The sequence below is a fragment of the Haematobia irritans genome, chromosome 1 (genome assembly GCF_050003625.1).
Source record: "Haematobia irritans isolate KBUSLIRL chromosome 1, ASM5000362v1, whole genome shotgun sequence".
Lineage (NCBI taxonomy): Eukaryota > Metazoa > Arthropoda > Insecta > Diptera > Muscidae > Haematobia > Haematobia irritans.
Window position 1 is genome coordinate 212496378 of NC_134397.1, and position 22391 is coordinate 212518768.

General features: G+C 33.8%; 1 protein-coding gene across 1 annotated transcript in view; it reads left to right on the forward strand.

Annotated features, from left to right (window-relative positions):
* The window catches only part of LOC142234657 (uncharacterized), a 133528-nt gene that overhangs the window by 47824 nt on the left and 63313 nt on the right, over positions 1-22391 (forward strand). Inside the window, exons 10-14 of the mRNA XM_075305828.1 lie at positions 7256-7452; positions 14640-14794; positions 14896-15049; positions 15176-15444; positions 15654-15811. Coding sequence (XP_075161943.1) covers positions 7256-7452; positions 14640-14794; positions 14896-15049; positions 15176-15444; positions 15654-15811 — 933 coding nt within the window. The remainder of the gene's footprint in view (positions 1-7255; positions 7453-14639; positions 14795-14895; positions 15050-15175; positions 15445-15653; positions 15812-22391) is intronic.

Genomic DNA, 22391 nt, shown 5'->3' on the forward strand with positions numbered 1-22391 from the left:
TGAGTACAGGTCCATGTTTTCATATAGCCATCAGATAGACCGATCTCCCGATATTACTTTTTGGGCTTCTAGAAACCGTAATTGTTGTCCACTTTGCCTGAAATCGAAAATCTGGAGGTTTTTAGGAATATAAATAGCTGTGCAAGAAATGATTTTATTTTTAGGCTTCTAGAATCAGTAGTTTTTACCCAATTTGCCTGAAATGAGAAATCTACAGGTATTTTAGGACCTTAAATATGAGAGCCGAAAATGGCGTGCATTGGTCCATGTTTTGGTTTATCTCCCAAATAGACCGATCTCCCGATTTTACTTCTTGGGCTTTTAGAAACCATAATTTTTATCAAATTTGCATGAAGTTTTAAATCTAGAAGTATTTTAGGAACATAAAAAGGTGTGCCGAAAATGATGAATATCGGTCCATGTGCACTGATAATGAAAATTTCTTAGAACTGAATTATAGTTTCCAGATTTTACTTCTGGTAATAATTTAAATAATGGGGGTAACAATATACAGATGTTAGATTTTAAATCAAGGCGTTATTTCATTTTCTTGAACACTTGCACACGATGTTTATGATTCCTCTAAAACTCAAACAAATATGGTTCTTATAAATCCAGAATCTGATCTAGTCTTCATAGGTAAAATCTTTGAATTTCACTTCGGGAAGTGTACTGGTTGAACTGATCTGCTTGTCACCAAATCCCGCTGAAATTTTCACAGGAAACTAGAATATTTGATTCATGGTGGTGGGTATTTAAGATTCGGCCCGGCCGAACTTACTGCTTTATATACTTGTTGTAATTGATTTTTTTTTTTTTCAATTAAAATTTTTTTTTTTTTGAATCAATTAAATTTTTAATTTAATTTAATATTTTTCAAAACTCAGTTAAAATTTTAATTGGAAAAATTTTCGTGAAAGTTTTTCTGTGTAATGAAACATTAAAATTTTCTAAATTCGCATTTCTCACAAAATAGTTAGAATTTCTTTAAATTTGTAACTTTTTTCAGAAATGCACCCATCTTGAAGGAGGGGAAACTAATCACATATGAAGCATAAAAATTAACTAAATACGCGTCTCCTACAAAATGTCTTAAATTTTGTAAAGTTTACCAATATTTCGTCCATCTTGTACCTCGTATTGTACTAAAGAAATTTTTGCAATTTTGAACTCAAAGTTTTTCCTACAAAACTACGAAATTTTCTTTACAAGTGAAAAAAATTGTGTCTTATAATTTTTCTTGAATCAGCCGAAAAATATTTACTTATTTTTGTGAAATCGGTGTGATATCTACGTTTGTAAGAGAGTTCGGTTGCAATTTTTCTAAAATTAATCAAACATTAGTTTACTGTTTTTTGAGTGTGGCCTCTGAAACATAAGTCCTAGTACTTCTGTCTCTAACATCTAGTAAATATATATCTAACATTTACGGCCATTTTCATGTAGCTCTTTAACTTTTTAACTAAAGCCTAACGGAGCTCCGTTTAACTTTTAGTGAAAAAATTTCAGCGGTTAAGTTCCTAACTGTCATATGAAATATATAAGCAAGTTGATAGATATGTCCATAGTACGGTTTAACATTTCGTTAGCTATCGTACCTCTAAAGGAGCTTCATGAAAATAGGGGTTAGTATGTTAAATATATAATTTACGATGTGTATAATTACTCTTCAGTACATTCTTTTTTTTTTCAGGTACAATTTATGGCATATCCATCATTTTCATGTACATTGAATTTCTAGTTCATGGTCATTGTTTATATGATTTGGGACATCACCATGTCATTTTGCTTCATATTCGACATAGCAGTTTGTCATTCTGTATCATTCCAGTAAATGGACAAAAACATTATTCATTGTAACAGGCAATTGTGTAAATATTATAACAATATTGAAATGGAAGAAAAAAATCGATAACAAATAATTGACATACAATATACAATAGCTAGACAATGTAGACCAATAATGTGTGAATATTTTTCAATATCAAAATGATGACTAAACATATAGTAACACACACACAGTAATGAACAGGAGAGATAATAACATACTTAGGCTAATGGAAAGGCATTACCAACATTTTAATGAAAAATAAGTGAAAAAAAGACTTTCCAAAAAATGTGCTCACATTGGAAATAGGTAAACACCCAACAAGTATATACAGCAGTAAGTTCGGCCGGGCCGAATTTTAAATACCTACCACCATGAATCAAATATTATGGTTTCACTTGAATTTCAGGGGATTTGATAACAGATCAAGCAGAGCAGTTCAACCCGAAGATAAATTTAAAAATTTTACCTATGAAGAATATACCAGATTCTGAATTTATAAGAACCATTTTTGTTTGAGTTTTAGAGGAATCAATAACATCTCTTGTAAGTGTGCAAGAATCTTATACAACAACGGCTTGATTTGAATTCTTAAATCTGTGGATTGTCACCCGAGAAGTAAAATCTGGAAATTTTACATTGGGTTTCAAGCAATTTTAATGATCAGTGCGCCTTCTATACCCTCAAGAAATGAAATCGCCCTATACGGAGCCCTTACCAAATGGACCGATAAAAACTTAATTCGATACACGTTTTTGTGAGCCTAAAATACCAGAATGTTTACAATTTCTGGCAAATCGGATAAAAACTACGGATTCTAGAAGCCCAAGAAGTAAAATCTGGAGATCGGTCTATATGGTGTCTATACCAAAACATGAACCGATACTCACCATTTTTGGCACACCTCTTTATGGTCCTAAAATACTTCTAGATTTCCAATTTCATCAAATTGGATAAAAACTAAGGTTTATATTTATGATCGTAATACGACACCAAGGAATAACATTCTAATTGCGTCTCGAGATGTTCTTTATTAGTATGAACGAAAAAATAAGAAACGCAGGTTCAAATCACACCAGCGGCAATTTTTTTATCAAATATTTTTCTAAAAAATTATTTTTTTATGTCATGCATCGTTTTTATTTTTTATTTTCGGCATATATTTTCGTATAAATATATTTTTTCCATTAAAAGTCAACAAAAAAATTTAAAATTCTCGTAATTTGCAAAACCTTCACAAAAGAACTTCCATGGAAGCGAAAAAGTCAAACGGCACAGGTTCAAATCCCAGCGGGGATGAAATTTATTTTTTTTTTAATTTTTTTTTTTTTTACTTTTTATACCCTAACCACATAGTGGTCAGGGTATAATAAGTTTGATCGGCCAAAAAATGTGCCTACCAGAAATATTGATTTTAGACCCCATAAAATATATACCGATCGACTCAGAATCACTTCCTGAGTCGATCTAGTGCTTGGTGTCCGTCCGTCGGTCCGTCTGTCCATGTATTTGTTGTTCACAGGATTCCGGTCGCAATTATTAACCGATTTTGATGAAATTTGGTACAGGGAGTAGTTTGGGCACAAGGACGAATGCTATTGAATTTGGAAGAAATCGAATCAAATTTAGATATAGCTCCCATATATATGTATGGCCCGATTTCGACAAATGGGGTCACGTTGCGCGTTTTTTCAAACGGATCGTCACCAAATTTGGCAAAAGGTAATCTTTTCTATCGCCCTTTAAGTCTGCAAAATTTCATCTAAATCGGTTCAGATTTAGATATAGGTCCCGTATATATGTATCGCCCGATTTTGTCAAATTAGGTCATAAAACCCTTATTTATCAACCGATCTTACTCAAAGTTGGCGAAATGTAATCTTCTATAGCACTAACTATATGTGCAAAAATCATCGAAATCGGTTCAGATTTAGCTATAGCTCCCATATATATGTACCGCCCGATTTTTCTAAATTCGGCCATAAAACCCTTTCTTATCAACCGATCTTACCCAAATTTGGCTAAATGTAGTCTTCTATAGTACTAATTATATGTGCAAAAAATCGTCGAAATCGGTTCAGATTTAGATATAGCTCCCATATATATGTATAGCCCGATTTTCCCAAATTTGGCCATAAAACCCTTATTTATTAACCGATCTTACTAAAAGTTGGCTAGATCCAGTCCTCTATAGTACTAACTATATGTGCAAAATTTCATCGAAATCGGTTCAGATGTAGATATAGCTCCCATATATGTATCGCCCGATTTTGAAAAATTCGCCCCTAATAACCTTATGTTTGACCATACAGGCCTCATTTCTTAAGTGATCTTACTCAAATTTTGCACAAGGTAACCTTTTGTGGTACTAATCAAACCCGCAAAATATTATCCAAATTCAAATTTTGATGTACTAGCCGATCGTACTTATACGTACTTGTAGCTCTTACATAAGAATATTGCTCGATTTTTACAAATATTGATTTATTACCCACACGAATTTAACGATTTTCTCTTTTTTAATAATGGGCTCAATATTAGTGGCATACTAACTCCGTAGGTGCAATATCAACACAGCCAGTGTTGCTAGAAGTAGGGGAAATTCCCTATATGTAGGGTTTTTCTAATATTTAGCGTCTTGTAGGGACGTAGGGCCACAATGTAGGACATTTTCACTCAACACAATTTGTAATAATTTTTACATTTTGGTGGCTCTAGAGGAGGATATTAGAAGCCGGCAAGGCTTGATCTTTAGCAATGTGTGGTAAACTTTATTACTGTAGAAAATTTTGTCAACATTTTATTTCTATAAAACATTTTGTCAAAATTTTATTTCTATAGACATTTTTTTTAAATATTATTTCTATAAAAAATTTTCTCAAAATTTTATTTCTGTGGAAGTTTTTCTCAAAATTTTATTTCTATAGAATTTATTGTCAAAATTTTATTTCTATAGAAAAATTTCTCACAAAAATTTGTTTATAGAAACTTTTCCAAAATTTTATTTTTATAGAGATTTAACAAAAATTTGGGTAGAATTCTACCAACTGTGGCAACCGTGGTGGTAATACAAATTTATATTCTAGGTTATATAACATACGTTGCATATTCATGTTTTAAGATAATAAAGTACTTAGAATCATTTTTGTTTTGTAAAATTTTTTAAATTTAACGAAACATATAGTAGGGAAAATTGTTTGGGAATGTATGGGAAAGTAGGGAACTTTTTTTGTCCTTGTAGGGTAAACCGAACATTTTCCTTGGCAACATTGACTATGAGCTATAGTCAGATTGACACAAAGCACCCATAGGCATGTACCCCTTAATTTTCTTAAATATGCAACTGCGGTTTATCTCCCAGACCTATATGTTACCCCACAAATGCTTATGATTACTAATTCTGTAATGGTCGGCCCCGCCCGACTTTCTACTTTACTTACTTGTTTTTATTAATTTCTATTTTTGTTTTAGTTTTTTTTTATTAGTTTTCTATTTTTTTTTTTTTAATTTAATTATATAAAATTTGCACTTAAAATAGCCTGATTGCGTTCTTTCTAATACTTGTCCACAAGGACTGCATCGGAAGTAGAAAAAAATCATTGGGGGATTCCAAGATGCGCTTTAGAAGAAATATTTGTGCACTTGTCCAAAAGGACTGCATCGGAAGTGGAAAAAAATTATTGGGGGATCCCACGATGTGCTTTAGAAGAAATGTTTGTGGACTTGTCCAAAAGGACTGCATCGGAAGTTGAAAAAACTCGATGGGGGATTCTGGGATGGACTTTAAAAGAAATGTTTGTGGAACAACTTCCAATTTTTTTTGCTGGGGTCTTACACATGTTTACATACCCCTGACTTTTTAACCTTCTAACTAAACATGTTTCTTGTTGTTGTTTATAAACCACACTTAAAATATTTTCTTAAAAATTAACAAATACTTTGTTTTTCAAATTATTTTATTAAAATTAAAGCTTGTATATGCATAGTTTATAATATTTTATTATTTACAGAAAATGCAAATTCTTTAATCGTATGTAAACTTGTGTGGGACTGTGTATATCCCAATCTGAACCGATTTCAATCAAATTTTGCACACTTGACTCTACTACCAAGTGTTATGTTTGTGCAAAATTTCAAGCAAATCAGGATAAAACTCTGGCTTTTGGGTCCATATAAGTGCATATCGGGCGAAAGATATATATGGGAGCTATATCTAAATCTGAACCGATTTCTTCCAAAATCAATAGGGTTCTATTCTGACCCAAAACAGGAACTTGTGCAAAATTTGAAGGCGATTGGACTTAGACTGCGACCTAGACTTTGATCACAAAAATGTGTTCACAGACATACGGACGGACGGGCATGGCTAGATCGACTCAGGGACCATCCCCTGAGCATTATTGCCAAAGACACCATGTGTCTATCCCGTCTTCTTCTGGCTGTTGCAAACATATGCACTAACTTATTATACCCTGTTCCACAGTGTGGCGCAGAGTATAAAAATTCCCCTTGTTTAGTTCATTTAACTGGCGTACGCCAACAATTATTAAAGTCAAAGAAACTTCATCAAAGCATAATAATTCCAGAATTGTGCAGATTTTTTTTCAGGTTGTACATTGTATTTATCTCATGTTGACGAAAACAGTAGCTCAAAATTTCTCCCTTGTTACATCTCTGGTAATTAAATTCCCTCTATCAATTATGGTATCACCATAATCAAGTTTTACAAAAGTATGCCAATATGCCTCAGTAGATATTACATTTTTTCTATAAACTATGGAAGAATTTATAATCTTTATTGATTAAACAATACCTCATAACAATTTAATAGATTTTTTTTTAAATAGAAGTTCTAAACTTCACCTCTTTCTCTCTGTGATCAACCTTAAGTGAGAAGAAAGCTTTTCAGAACACGTTTTGACCTGACCTTTGTGAACCTTATCGCTTAAAGAGAAGAATGAAAAGCTTTCTGTGAGACTTTAGCGCCAAACTTACTTGGGTAAAACATAGATTCTTCTGTAGCATCTGTTTTAGTTAATCTAAGGAACTCATAACGTTAACAACCTCATTTTAAATAATCGTGTACCATACTAAAATTAAAAAAAAAAAAACAAAAAAATCTTAGCAAAATATTCATAATTCCTAAAAAGAGAAATATTAATTTCTTTAAAAAGAGTATAAAACAATAACAAATAGACAATACCTTGAACTTGACCATTATTGCCGGCAGGCAGATCAACGAACTGGACTAAACAACTCTGGTTGGTTTTAGCCGGCGGCAACACACACGTATGCTCAGCATCCAACCGATCTTAGGGGACAGCAGCAAAGCAACAACGAAACTCAATACGCATAATTCAAAAAGAGGCCAGTGAACCCTACGATAACGGTGAACCTAAGAAATATCCAGAAGAACCATAATCCAAGATGAGAGCTCTTATGGTAATTTCTCCTCTATTGGTTTTTCTATTTTGCCATCCCATTGGCAATGTGAAAGGAGACTTGATAGCAACATCCAATAGCAATGATGATCTTCTTGATATGCTCCATACTGAAAAAGTTCTGATTGATGGTCTTCGAAATTACATTAAAGTTCAAGAAGAAAAATTGGATATCTTAACGAGGTAAGAAGCTACACGCAAAAAAAAAAATTCTTTGACCCCACCTTGTCTCGTTCATGTCGCAACCATGGTTGTTATTCGGAAATTGTATATCAGATTTTGTCAAATATTTATATGTTTGTAGAGAAAACTATATCATTGCTACAAAACTGTTCCATATTCGCCGTTAAAAAGTAATATCATGCTCTTGAAACATGTTTGAGGTGTATACATTAATACATGGAGCCAAGGGTGTCTCTATATATAGATATAGATAACTGTACAATTATGGGCCTCAGGAAAATGAAACAGGTCCCAGAAAATTGGTGGACTCTTCATAATGAATATGAGTCCCAACAAAAAGTAACTAAAACAAGAAAATCAACCCAAGAAAACTTAGGGTGTTGTGAATATTAACTCTTACCCCTATTATGCGCAATGTAGCTTTTATGGAAAAAAATTGATGGAGGATCTTGGAATGCTCTTAAAAAGAAATGTTTGTGAAACAAACCGATGCCCAGATTTGAATTCCCTGAGCTTCTTGGCTCCTTCATCAGCCTTCCTCATGCTTAGACACCAAAACGCCCCAAATGCAAAAGCGATACATCCATAGAAAAATCAGGAACGGCGTACACGTTTCAAAACGATCCGTTCATGAAAGTGAATCCACACATGTAGGGTCACTACCGTCACTCGAACCATGTTTGCACATTAAACCACCGATGGAGTTGCCATAAGAACGTTTAACGAATATGTTTAGGTTTTTCGTGCCAACAAAAATTAAAGCCGTTCATGGCATCGTTACATCTCATTGACGAACACGTGACAATTCCGTTTTGATTTTTCCTGAACGTTTCCGTTTCATTTTGTTACCGTCCGTTCACGACTTTGGAACGTAATTTTTCTTATTATTGATCCGGAGATTTCAGTGGCTATTCTGCTGTAAAAGTGGATCTAGGAAGCTATTATTGGTTGACGCGTGCTGTGAGCGATGGTGTTGAGACCTGTTGGAATGTCCATAGTCTGTAGCCGGAATGTTTGCTCGTCCAGGGCTAAAATAATGTCTTTAGACCACATTCCCTATAATATTCGGATAATATTATGAGTATGAGCTGGAAGCGACCATAGCCAGTTACAGCGGTCCACACCATTACCAGCCGGCGTTTCAGTTCGAAGGTTTATGTTTAAATTTTCATTTGACCTCTTTGGCACAATCGTGCAAGCAACTCAACTCAACGCTGTGCATCAGTGAGCTTTTTTTATACCCTCCACCATAGGATGGGGGTATATTAACTTTGTCCTTCCGTTTATAACACCTCGAAATATATATTCTGGGTCGTGGTGAAATTCTGAGTCGATCTGAACACGTCCGTCCGTCTGTTGAAATCACGCTAACTTCCGAACGAAACAAGCTATCGACTTGAAACTTGGCACAAGTAGTTGTTATTGATGTAGGTCGGATGGTATTGCAAATGGGCCATATCGGTCCACTTTTACGTATAGCCCCCATATAAACGGACCCCTAAATTTGGCTTGTGATCGCTCTAAGAGAAGCAAATTTCATCCGATCCGGCTGAAATTTGGTTCATGGTGTTAGTATATGGTCTCTAACAACCATGCAAAAATTGGTCCACATCGGTCTATAATTATATGTAGCCCCCATATAAACCGATCCATCGATTTGTCCTCCGGAGCCTCTTGGAGGAGCAAAATTCATCCGATCCGGTTGAAATTTGGAACATGGTGTTAGAATGTCGTCTCTAACAAACGCGCAAGAATTGGTCCATATCGGTCCATAATTATATATAGCCCCCATATAAACCGTTCCCCAGATTTGATCTCCGGAGCCTCTTAGAGGAGCAAAATTCATCCGATCCGGTTGAAATTTGCAACGTGGTGTTAGTATAAGGCCGCTAATATCCATGCCAAAATTGGTCCATATTGGTCTATAGTTATATAGCCGATCCCCAATCACACAAAAATTGGTCCATATCGGTTCATATTCATGGTTGCCACTCGAGCCAAAAATAATCTACCAAAATTTTATTTTTATGGAAAACATTGTCAAAATGTTATTTCTATAGAAAATTTTGTCAAAATTTTATTTCTATAGAAAATTTTGTAAAAATTTTATTTCTATAGAAAATTTTGTAAAAATTTTATTTCTATAGAAAATTTTGTTAAAATTTTATTTCTATAGAAAATTTTATTTCTATAGAAAATTTTTTCCAAATTTTATTTCTATGGAAAATTTTTTCCAAATTTTACTTCTTAGAAAATGTTGTCAAAATTTTATTTTGTCAAAATTTTATTTCTTTAGAAACTTTAAACTTAATTATATACGTATTTAATCGGCTTTTTTTAGTTTAATATATACTACGTATGGACTACCTTGTAATTTAGAAGACGGTGTTAGGAAGTTTTAAGATACCTTGCCATCGGCAAGTGTTACCGCAACCCAAGTAATTCGATTGTGGATGACAGTCTTCAGTAGAAGTTTCTACGCAACCCATGGTGGAGGGTACATAAGCTTCGGCCTGGCCGAATTTACGGCCTTATATACTTGTTCGTTTTAGAACTTCAATGGATTCAGTCGAAGTTAATTTTTCAGTAAGTGTTACATCCGTTCTCCGGATGTGTTCTACTAACGAGCAAGTTTTCTACCACTGCGGTGCAGGGATGGAAAGTACAATTTTTAAGAAAGTACAAAAAAGGTATTTTTTGAGCGGAAAGGTACTTTTTACTAAATTTCAACAAAAATTTCACTGGAAAATTATTGTCAAGAGACTAAATTTTAAAGAAAATAAAATTTTGACAAAAGTTTCTATATAAGTAAAATTTTCCAAAAATTTTCAATAAAAGTAAAATTTTGCAAAAAAAAATCTGTAGAAAAAAAATTTTGCAAATTTGTTTCTATAGAAATAAAATTTTGCAAAAATTTACTATAGAAATAAAATTTGTACAAAATTTTCAATTGAAATAAAATTTGTACAAATTTTCAATTGAAATAAAATTTTGACAAAATTTTCTATAAAAAATAAAATTTTGCAAAAATTCTATATAGAAATAAAATTTTGACAACATTTTCTACCGAAATAAAAAATCGATTATATAGAATCGCATTCTTTTTTCGACTAAAACATTCTTGAAGTTCAATAAAATCCTGTTTTTGACTATGTCTTTTACAAAATCGAGATTTTCTTCCCACATGAACATGTCTGTTTTGCCATATTTGTAAAAGACCATTAGCAAATAAGGTTGATAAAGACTTTCTCAAAATATTAAAATATTTTGTCAAAACTATTGTACCATAAATCTGATATCGACTCAAAAATGTCTACACAAAAGGTACTAAATCATTCGCGGGGGTACTACGGTACTGACCGGGGTGAAAAAGTATTGAAAAAAGTACTATAGTACTGCATTTTCCATCCCTGCTGCGGTGTGGATGTCGGTCAAATCTGGCCTTCACTTTGTTAACGTTTTTTGTCCATTTTTTGGATGCGATGCAACCCTGCCGATATCACGGTAACGAGCAATGGGACGAGAAACTTAAAATTTATTCACATTTAAATGCAGGAGGATTCCACACAAAAAAAATATCACCAAAATATTTCCAAACCATGGACCGATAAGCACCATTTTCGGTACACTTTTTCATAGTCCTATAGTACCTCTAAATTTTCAATTTCAGGCAAATTGGATAAAAACTACAGTTTTTATAAGTCCAAGACCCAAATCGGGAGGTCGGTTTATATGGGGACAATATCAAAACATGGACCGATAAAGCCCATCTTCGAACTTGACGATTCTATGCCAAATTTCAGGACGATAGCGACGATGAAGGCTGTAGCGTGATTACAACAGACAGACTGACGGACAGCTTATATATATATATATATATATATATATATATATATATATATATATATATATATATATATATATATATATATATATATATATATATATATATATATATATATATATATATATATATATATATATATATATATATATATATATATATATATATATATATATATATATATATATATATATATATATATATATATATATATATATATATATATATATATATATATATATATATATATATATATATATATATATATATATATATATATATATATATATATATATATATACTTTATATAGTCGGAAATCGATATTTCGATGTGTTACAAACGGAATGACAAACTTATTATACCCCCGTCACCATTCTATGGTGGTGGGTATAAAAAATTAATTGATACTATTAACTTTTTTTATCAAACTGAAAACATTAAGTCAATTAAATCAATGATTGAAATTTTCACTTAAAAAATTAATTGTTACAATTAACTTGTTCAGTCAAACTCGGAAGACTACGTCAGTTAGAACATTATGGATTTTTTTTAAATTTTTAATTAAAAATTTGTTTGAAATAATCAATTTTTATACCCTGCGCCACACTGTGGAACAGAGTATTATAAGTTAGTGCATATGTTTGCAAACACCCAGAAGGACACGTGATAGACACATGGTGTCTTTGGCAAAAATGGTCAGGGTGGGCTTCTGAGTCGATATAGCCATGTCCGTCTGTCCGTGAACACATTTTTGTAATCAAAGTCTAGGTAGTAGTTTTAGTCCAATCGGCTTCAAATTTGGCACAAATACGTGTTTTGGCTCAGAATAGAACCCTATTGATTTTGGAGGAAATCGGTTCAGATTTAGATATAGCTCTCATATATATATTTCGCCCGATATGGACTTATATGACCCCAGAAGCCAGAGTTTTAGCCTAATTTGCTTAAAATTTTGCACAAGAAGAACAATTAGTACTACAGTCAAGTGTGCTAAATTTAAATAAATCGGTGCAGATTTAGATATAGCTCCCATATATATCTTTCGCCCGATATGGACTAATATGGTCCCAGAAGCCAGAGTTTTACCCCAATTTGGTTGCAATTTTGCACTAGGAGTAAAATTAGTAGTGTAGCTAAGTGTGCCAAATTTTATTGAAATCGCTTCAGATTTAGATATAGCTCCCATATATAGCTTTCGCCCGATTTACACTCATATGACCACAAAGGCCAATTTTTTTGCTCCGATTTAATTGAAATTTTGCTCAGGGAGTAGAATTAGCTTTGTAGCTATGCGTGCCAAATTTGGTTGAAATCGGTTCAGATTTAGATATATCTCCCATATAAAGGGTGATTCTTTTGAGGTTAGGATTTTCATGCATTAGTATTTGACAGATCACTTGGGATTTCAGACATGGTGTCAAAGAGAAAGATGCTCAGTATGCTTTGACATTTCATCATGAATAGACTTACTAACGAGCAACGCTTGCAAATCATTGAATTTTATTACCAAAATGAGTGGCAGAAAATCCGCTTTTTTATCGACAAATTTTGTTCAGCGATGAGGCTCATTTCTGGTTGAATGGCTACGTAAATAAGCAAAATTGCCGCATTTGGAGTGAAGAGCAACCAGAAGCCGTTCAAGAACTGCCCATGCATCCCGAAAAATGCACTGTTTGGTGTGGTTTGTACGCTGGTGGAATCATTGGACCGTATTTTTTCAAAGATGCTGTTGGACGCAACGTTACGGTGAATGGCGATCGCTATCGTTCGATGCTAACAAACTTTTTGTTGCCAAAAATGGAAGAACTGAACTTGGTTGACATGTGGTTTCAACAAGATGGCGCTACATGCAACACAGCTCGCGATTCTATGGCCATTTTGAGGGAAAACTTCGGAGAACAATTCATCTCAAGAAATGGACCGGTAAGTTGGCCACCAAGATCATGCGATTTGACGCCTTTAGACTATTTTTTGTGGGGCTACGTCAAGTCTAAAGTCTACAGAAATAAGCCAGCAACTATTCCAGCTTTGGAAGACAACATTTCCGAAGAAATTCGGGCTATTCCGGCCGAAATGCTCGAAAAAGTTGTCCAAAATTGGACTTTCCGAATGGACCACCTAAGACGCAGCCGCGGTCAACATTTAAATGAAATTATCTTCAAAAAGTAAATGTCATGGACCAATCTAACGTTTCAAATAAAGAACCGATGAGATTTTGCAAATTTTATGCGTTTTTTTTTTAAAAAAAAGTTATCAAGCTCTTAACAAATCACCCTTTATATGTTTTTCTAATTTCGCCAATAATGGTCAAAATACCAACACTTTCCTTGTAAAATCGCCACTGCTTAGTCGAAAAGTTGTAAAAATTACTCTAATTTCTAATGCATTTATATCGAGCGATAAATCATAAATAAACTTTTGCGAAGTTTCCTTAAAATTGCTTCAGATTTAAATGTTTCCCTAATTTGTTTTTGCTAACATTGTGTTCCACCCTAGTGCATTAGCCGACTAAAATTTTGAGTCTATAGATTTTGTAGAAGTCTATCAAATTCTGTCCAGATCGAGTGATATTTAAATGTATGTATTTGGGACAAACCTTTATATATAGCACCCAACATATTTGACGGATGTGATATGGTATCGAAAATTTAGATCTACAAAGTGGTGCAGGGTATAATATAGTTGGCCCCATCCGACTTTAGACTTTCCTTGCTTGTTTAATTAAATGAAAAATTGATTAAAAATATATAGAAAGTTGAGTAGTGATTAAAAATAGTTACGTTTTTAAGTATAAAATTAATTGAATTTTTCAATCAGCATCAATTAAAAATTTAATTGTATAAATTGGAAAATTAATTTAAATTTGCTAATGAAATCAATTATTTTTTTAATCAAGTATTTTTTGTTGCCCCATTAGAACTGTGATATATACTATTATTTTCGTGATTAAAGACATTTCAATTAAAAATTTAATTGAATCAATTATCAGAAAAATATTTTTTCTGTGTGTAAAGATAGCCAGGTTTCTAGGTTTCCCAGCCAAATAAAGAGCAATCAAACAGTAACGCTTGAATTCCATCACGAATAACTTTTATTTCTGAACGCAAAAACTCAAAATGTTTTTGTAAGCTTGTAAGCAATAAAATTAACTGTCACTGGAATAAACCTGTCAACTATCAGACGAGCGGTTTATTAATGATGAAGTTGTTTGAAACACATACCAGCCACTTCGTGGAAACAGCCCATTTCATAGGGGAGCGTAAAACAATTAACAAAATCTTCAGAGTTAAATCATAGCCATAATGTATTAAGCAATCAATATTTCTTTTTAAATCCTCCCAGGAAGACGCAAGAGATTCAAAATCTCTATGACCAAATTGGTGAAAATCGTGAGGGATATATGAATAATCCCATCAATACAGTGACATTGCTGAAAAGGATTACCTCAGACTGGAAAGGAATGACTGATTCAGCTGAAGAATTTTTAGATACCGAAGGTTAGTATTACCAACAAATAATGAAATCTTCCTAGCACTTAAATCAGTAAATTAAAACAAATTTATTATTTTAATAAATTGTTCTCTGAATATCTCTATAGAACTAACCAAAAACATTACCAAAACCCAAGAACTTGTCTTCCCCACTGATGAAGATTATGAATCATCCTTGGTTAGTTTATTGCGTATACAGGATATGTTCAAGTTGGAACCACAACGTCTGTCTGTGGGTGAAGTGAATGGCATTAAAATTGGGTAAGAGCTAATGAATATTAAGGCAAATTCTCAGCAATTTGCAATTCAAAGGAAAAACAATTTAAAATAACACATGGACTCATCTTCATTATCAATGCATTCATTGAACATTTTTTGTTTGGTTAGCTCTGAAATGTCTTGGAGCGATTGTTTGGAAATTGGTTTGAAGTCAAGTAAAAATGGCTACCATGCTTATGCCAAATACTGGATGGAAACAGCTTTGGAAAAAATCCCCAATGTTGGCCAACAGCCAAGTGGGAAAAATGCCAGCCAAACCATAGAGGCGGACGGGGAGGAGGAGCAGCCTGATGTTTCCAAAAACAACATGAGTGAATATACCATCAAGGCTCGCATGGAAGTTCTTAGAGCTTTACTAAATGTGGAATACAAAGGAGGTAAGGAATGGTATAAAAAAAATTTTCGCATTAGCATTCCTTTGCCTTGGAAAATATGATTAAGATTTATACCCATTTTATGTAAAAATAATTTCGAGAATTTATTATTTCAATCATTATTGCTATAACGATTTATGTATATTGAATTTAAAAATTTCTGTTTTGTTTTCTCTTCGTTGTAATTTTCTTTGATTATTCATTCATTTTAGGTAATTTACAGAAAGCTCTTTCGATTGCCAATGAAATGCTCGATATCAACCCCAATCAGAAAAACGTTATCAAAGCCATTAAACAAATTAAAGAGGATATCATTAAATCCACTTCAAGTCTAAAGAACAAAGCCAAGTCCAAGGAGAAAAACGAAAAGGTAAGCGACTTCGACAATTTGCATTCTACTATGCAAAATGAGTCATCTGGTGGAAATATTGAATTCAATTCAATGAAAAATATCTCGGAACTTTTCTATATAACAAATTTTATATAATCTATGGATATTTTAGATATCGTAGTTTTAATACGACAAGGGTGGTCCAATAAGGACAAACATTTGGGAATTTGTTTTTATACCCTCAACCATAAGATGGGGGTATATTATCTTTGTCATTCCGTTTGTAACACATCGAAATATTGCTCTAAGACGCCATAAAGTATATATATTCTGGGACGTGGTGAAATTCTGAGTCGATCTAAGCATGTCCGTCCTTCCGTCTGTTGAAATCACGGTAACATCCGAACGAAATAAGCTATCGACTTGAAACTTGGCACAAGTAGTTGTTATTGATGTAGGTCGACGCTCACATTTGGCTTGCGGAGCCTCTTGGAGGAGTAAAATTCATCCGATCCGGTTGAAATTTGGTACATGGTGGTAGTATATAGTATTTACCAACTGTGCAAAAATTGATCCATATCGGTCCATAATTATATAGAGCCCCCATATAGGTTAACAGGTAACAAAGAAAAACATTTTTTTTTTGTCAAAATTCGTTTTTATACCCTGCGCCACACTGTGGAACAGGGTATTATTAGTTAGTGCATATGTTTGTAACACCCAGAAGGAGACGAGATAGACACATGGTGTCTTTGGCAATAATGCTCAGGGTGGGTCCCTGAGTCGATATAGGCATGTCCGTCTGTCCGTCTGTCCGTCTGTCCGTCCGTCTGTCTGTGAACACATTTTTGTGATCAAAGTCTAGGTCGCAATTTAAGTCCAATCGCCTTCAAATTTGGCATATGTTCCTAATTTGGGTCAGAAAAGAACCCTATTGATTTTGGAAGAAATCGGTTCAGATTTAGATATAGCTCCCATATATATCTTTCGCACGATATGCACTAATATGGACCAAGCAGCCAGAGCTTTATACCGATTTGCTTGAAATTTTTTACAAACATAACATTTAGTCGTATAGTCAAGTGCGCAAAATTTGGTTGAAATCGGTTCAGATTTAGATATAGCTCCCATATATATCTTTCGCCCGATATGGACTTATACGGCCCCAGAAGCCAGATTTTTGGCCGAATTTGGTTGAAATTTTGCACTAGGAGTAAAATTAGTAGTACAGTCATGTGTGCCAAATTCGATTGAAATCGGTTCAGATTTAGATATAGCTCCCATATATATCTTTCGCCCGATATGGACTAATACGGTCCCAGAAGCCATAGTTTTACCCCAATTTGATTGAAATTTTGCACTAGTAGTACAATTAGTAGTGTAGTCAAGTGTGCAAAATTTTATTGAAATCGGTTCAGATTTAGATATAGCTCCCATATATATCGTTCGCCCGATTTACACTCATATGACCACAGTGGCCAATATTTTACTCCGATTTAATTGAAAGTTTGCACAGGGAGTAGAATTAGCTTTGTAACTATGTGTGCCAAATTTGGTTGAAATCGGTTCAGATTTAGATATAGCTCCCATATATATGTTTTTCTGATTTCGACAAAAATGGTCAAAATACCAACATTTCCCCTTTAAAATCGCCACTGCTTAGTCGAAAAGTTGTATAAAGACTCTAATTTTCCTAAACTTCTAATACATATATATCGAGCTATAAACCATAAATAAACTTTTGCGAAGTTTCCTTAAAATTGCTTCAGATTTAAATGTTTCCCAGGTTAGGTTAGGTGGCAGCCCGAAGTATCAGGCTCACTTAGACCATTCAGTCCATTGTGATACCACATTGGTGAACTTCTCTGTTATCACTGAGTGATGCCCGATTCGATGTTAAGCTCAATTACAAGGGAACTCCTTTTTATAGCCGAGTCCGAACGGCGTTCCACATTGCAGTGAAACCACTTAGAGAAGCTTTGAAACCCTCAGAAATGTCACCAGCATTACTGAAGTGGGATAATTCACCGCTGAAAAACTTGTTGGTGTTCGGTCGAAGCAGGAATCGAAGCAGGAACCATTGTACCACGGTGTCTCCCCATTATCCGACTTAAATTTTGAGTCTATATATTTTGTAGAAGTCTATCCAATTCTGTCCAGATCGAGTGATATTTAAATGTATGTATTTGGGACAAACCTTTATATATCGCCCCCAACACATTTGACGGATGTGATATGGTATCGAAAATTTAGATCTACAAAGTGGCGCAGGGTATAATATAGTCGGCCCCGCCCGACTTTAGACTTTCCTTACTTGTTATTATTCAACATAGTCCCCTTCAAGGGCGATACAATGATTATAACGACCTTCCAATTTTTTGATACCATTTTGGTAGTACTCCTTCGGTTATGCCTCAAAATAGGCCTCAGTTTCGGGGATCACCTCTTCATTGCAGCCAAATTTTTTCCCTGCGAGCATCCTTTTGAGGTCTGAGAACAAGAAAAAGTCGCTGGGGGCCAGATATGGAGAATACGGTGGGTGGTGAAGCAATTCGAAGCCAAATTCATGAATTTTTGCCATCGTTCTCAATGACTTGTGGCACGGTGCGTTGTCTTGGTGGAACAACACTATTTTCTTCTTCATATGGGGCCGTTTTTCCGCGATTTCGACCTTCAAACGCTCCAATAACGCCATATAATAGTCACTGTTGATGGACTTTCCCTTCTCAAGATAATCGATAAAAATTATTCCATGCGCATCCCAAAAAACGGAGGTCATTACTTTGCCAGCGGACTTTTAAGTCTTTCCACGCTTCGGAGACAGTTCACCGGTCGCTGTCCACACAGCCGACTATCGATTGGACTCAGGAGTGTAGTGATGGGGCCATGTTTCATCCGTGGTCACATATCGACGGAAAAACTCGGGTGTATTACGAGTTAACAGCTGCAAACACCGCTCGGAATCATCAACACGTTGTTGTTTTTGGTCAAATGTGAGCTCGCGCGGCACCCATTTTGCACAGAGCTTCCGCATATCCAAATATTGATGAATTATATGACCAACACATTCCTTTGATATCTTTAAGGCTTCTGCTATTTCGATCAACCTCATTTTACGGTCATTCAAAATCATTTTGTGGATTTTTTTGATGTTTTCGTCGGTAACCACCTCTTTCGGGCGTCCACTGCGTTCACCGTCCTCCGTGCTCATTTCACCACGCTTGAAATTTGCATACCAATCAACTATTGTTGATTTCCCTGGGGCAGAGTCCGGAAACTAATTATCAAGCCAAGTTTTTGCTTCCACCGTATTTTTTCCCTTCAGAAAACAGTATTTTATCAAAACACGAAATTCCTTTTTTTCCATTTTTTTTCACAATAACAAAAGTTGCTTCACAAAAGACGCTCTATCTCAAAAACTAATTGACTTACAGTACGGCGTTCCACATTGCAGTGAGATCACTTAGAGAAGCTTTGAAACCTTCAGAAATGTCACCAGCATTACTGAGGTGGGATAATCCACCGCTGAAAAACTTTTTGGTGTTCGGCCGAAGCAGGAATCGAACCCACGACCTTGTTTATGGAAGGCGGGCATGCTAACCATTACACCACGGTGGCTCCCAGCCCCCATATAAACCGATCCCCAGATTTGACCTCCGGAGTCTCTTGAAAGAGAAAAATTCATCCGATCTAATTGAAATTTGGTACGTGGTGTTAATATATGGTCACTAACATCCAAGCAGGAATTGGTCCATGTCGGTCCATAATTATATATAGCCCCCATATAAACCGATCCCCAAATTTGACCTCCGGAGCCCCTTAGGAAGAGCAAAATTCACCCGATCCGGTTGGACCGATATGGACCATGCAAAAATTGGTCCATATCGGTCCATAATTATATATAGACCACATATAAACCGATCCCCAGATTTGACCTCCCGAGCCTCTTAGAGGAGCAAACTTCATCCGATTCGGTTGAAATTTGGTACGTGGTGTACGTATATGGTCTCCAACAACCATATAGGTCCATAATTATATATAGCTCCCATATAAACCGATTCCCAGATTTGACCTCCGGAGCCTCTTAGAGGAGCAAACTTCATCCGATTCGGTTGAAATTTGGTACGTGGTGTAAGTATATGGTATCTAACAACCATGCAAAAATTGGTCCATATCGGTCCATAATTATATATAGGGCCCATATAAATCGATCACCAGATTTGACCCCCGGAACCTCTTGGAGGAGCAAAATTCATCCGATTCGGTTGAAATTTGGTATATTGCGCTAGTATATGGCCGCTAACAGCCATGCAAAAATTTGTCCATATCGGTCTATAGTTATATATAGCCAATGGCCAATCACACAAATATTGGTCCATATCGCCAAAACTAATCTACCAAAATTTTATTTCAATAGAAAATTTTGTCAAAATTTTATTACTATAGAAAGATTTATCATAATTTTATTTCTGTAGAAAATTTTGTTAAAATTTTGTTTCTGTAGAAAATTTTGACAAAATTTTATTTCTATAGAAAATTTTGTCAAAATTTTATTTCTATAGAAAATTTTATCAAAATTTCATTTCTATTGATAACTTTGTCAACATTTTATTTCTATTGAAAATTTTGTCAAAATTTTATTTTTATAGAAAATGTTGTCAAAATTTTATTTCTATAGAAAATTTTGTCAAAATTTTATTTCTATAGAAAATGTTGTTAAAATTTTATTTCTATAGAAAATTTAGTCAACATTTTATTTCTATAGAAAATTTGTTTTGTTTAATATATCACCCGTATGGTCTAACTTACAATTTAGAAGACGGTGTTAAGGATTTTTTAAGATACCTTGCCATCGGCAAGTGTTACCGCAACCTAAGTAATTCGATTGTGGATGACAGTCTTTATATAGTAGAAGTTTCTACGCAATTCATGGTGGAGGGTACATAAGATTCGGCCGGGCCGAACTTACGGCCGTATATACACTGAAAAAAAAGCATACTCGGTTCCAAAGATTTTGTCTTTACTTCAAAAAATTTGGTATTGATTCCGAGCCAAAGAAGCGGAGAATACAAGTAAGGATACTTTTAAGACACAATTCTCTTTTAAATTTAAGTTTTGTGTACTTGCTTCTAGGAAGCAAATTTAAATTTTTCGTTTTCTCAGCCTTTTTTCTTCATATGCTATCAAAGTCCTTTAAAAACGAGTTAACGGCAACTTTATTTTCCAAATTAGGACTCGACTTCCAGTAGAAATTATGCTATGTTTGAAGTAAAAAACTTCTTTAAAATAAAGTTTTGAAAAACATGTCCTATATTTGAACGATTTTTTGCTTTGTAGTCAAGATGCAAAAAGACAACAAATTTAAAGACAATTTGATTAAATTTAAAGAATTTTTCTGAATAATTAAAGTCAAGTTGACCTTAGCTCAAACATTTTTTCTTTCATGTTATGATACCCATTTTTAATTGAAATCTCTTAATTATAAGGACAATACGACTTCATTGAAAAGTTTATCGACTTTTGGAGAAGGAAAAAATCTTTATATTAGAGAAATGTGTATTCGTATTTCAAAGACAATTTGTATTCGTATTTCAAAGACACGAAATCTTTGACCTCACGACAATATTTTTTTCAGTGTACCTGTTATTTTTATAATTTGGAAATGTTGTCTTTCCGATTTTTCTCCCATTTGGAATTACATTAAATTCGCACAATTTTCCCATTCCTATCCGCATTTTGTGTATGCCAACACTGAAGAATATATTGACCCAATATGAAACATTATGCATCAAAAATAATAATACACACAGTTTCCACAATATTAAGGACAAATATCTTTAAAATAAAGAAATTTCAATCAATCATAACCAACCTTTGGTTTAAGAATTTTTCCATTGAATTTAGGACACGAATATTTGAAATTTGCGTTACTCCGTTAAAGTCACATGTCTTTGTTGTAGAGAAAACTTTCATTGAAGCAAAGAAAACTAATTTTGAATTGAAGAGATGACGAATCCTTGGATTATAGATAAAAAATATAGGCCAATAACTATTTGGTTTACATGTGTTTGAAAATTAAGAAAATATTTTTTATTTTGATGTATAAATCGTAAAAAGAGAATAAAAATTTGGAAAATGATTTTTAATTTTAATTTTAAAGCCTAGATTTAAAGCTATATAACTGGTTGAATATACATATCACTTGTAAATAAGGTCTAAATAATGAACATACATCCTTAGCATTGATATAAAGCATCAAATTCTCTTTTCGATCAAAAGCCGAATGTTCTACTGTTTCCTTATAAAACGATTAAATGGGCAACATCGATTAGATGATTTTCAAAAATATCAAAATTTGTTTAGTCGATTTTCTAATATTTCAAATGTCGATTAATCGAATTTAAAAATTACAAAAATTAATATTCGAGCAGCTGAAATACTCTGAAATGTCACTATCATTACTGAAAAAGGACGTGCTAATTTGTCCAACTTTATTATACGTGAATTAGCAATTGACTGTATTCTTTTTCATATGAATTTAAGAAAAATTTTTTAAAGCGAAGAAAAAAACTTTTCTTTGTCTTAAATTTCATTTCTGACAAAAGAAATCTCTTCTTTC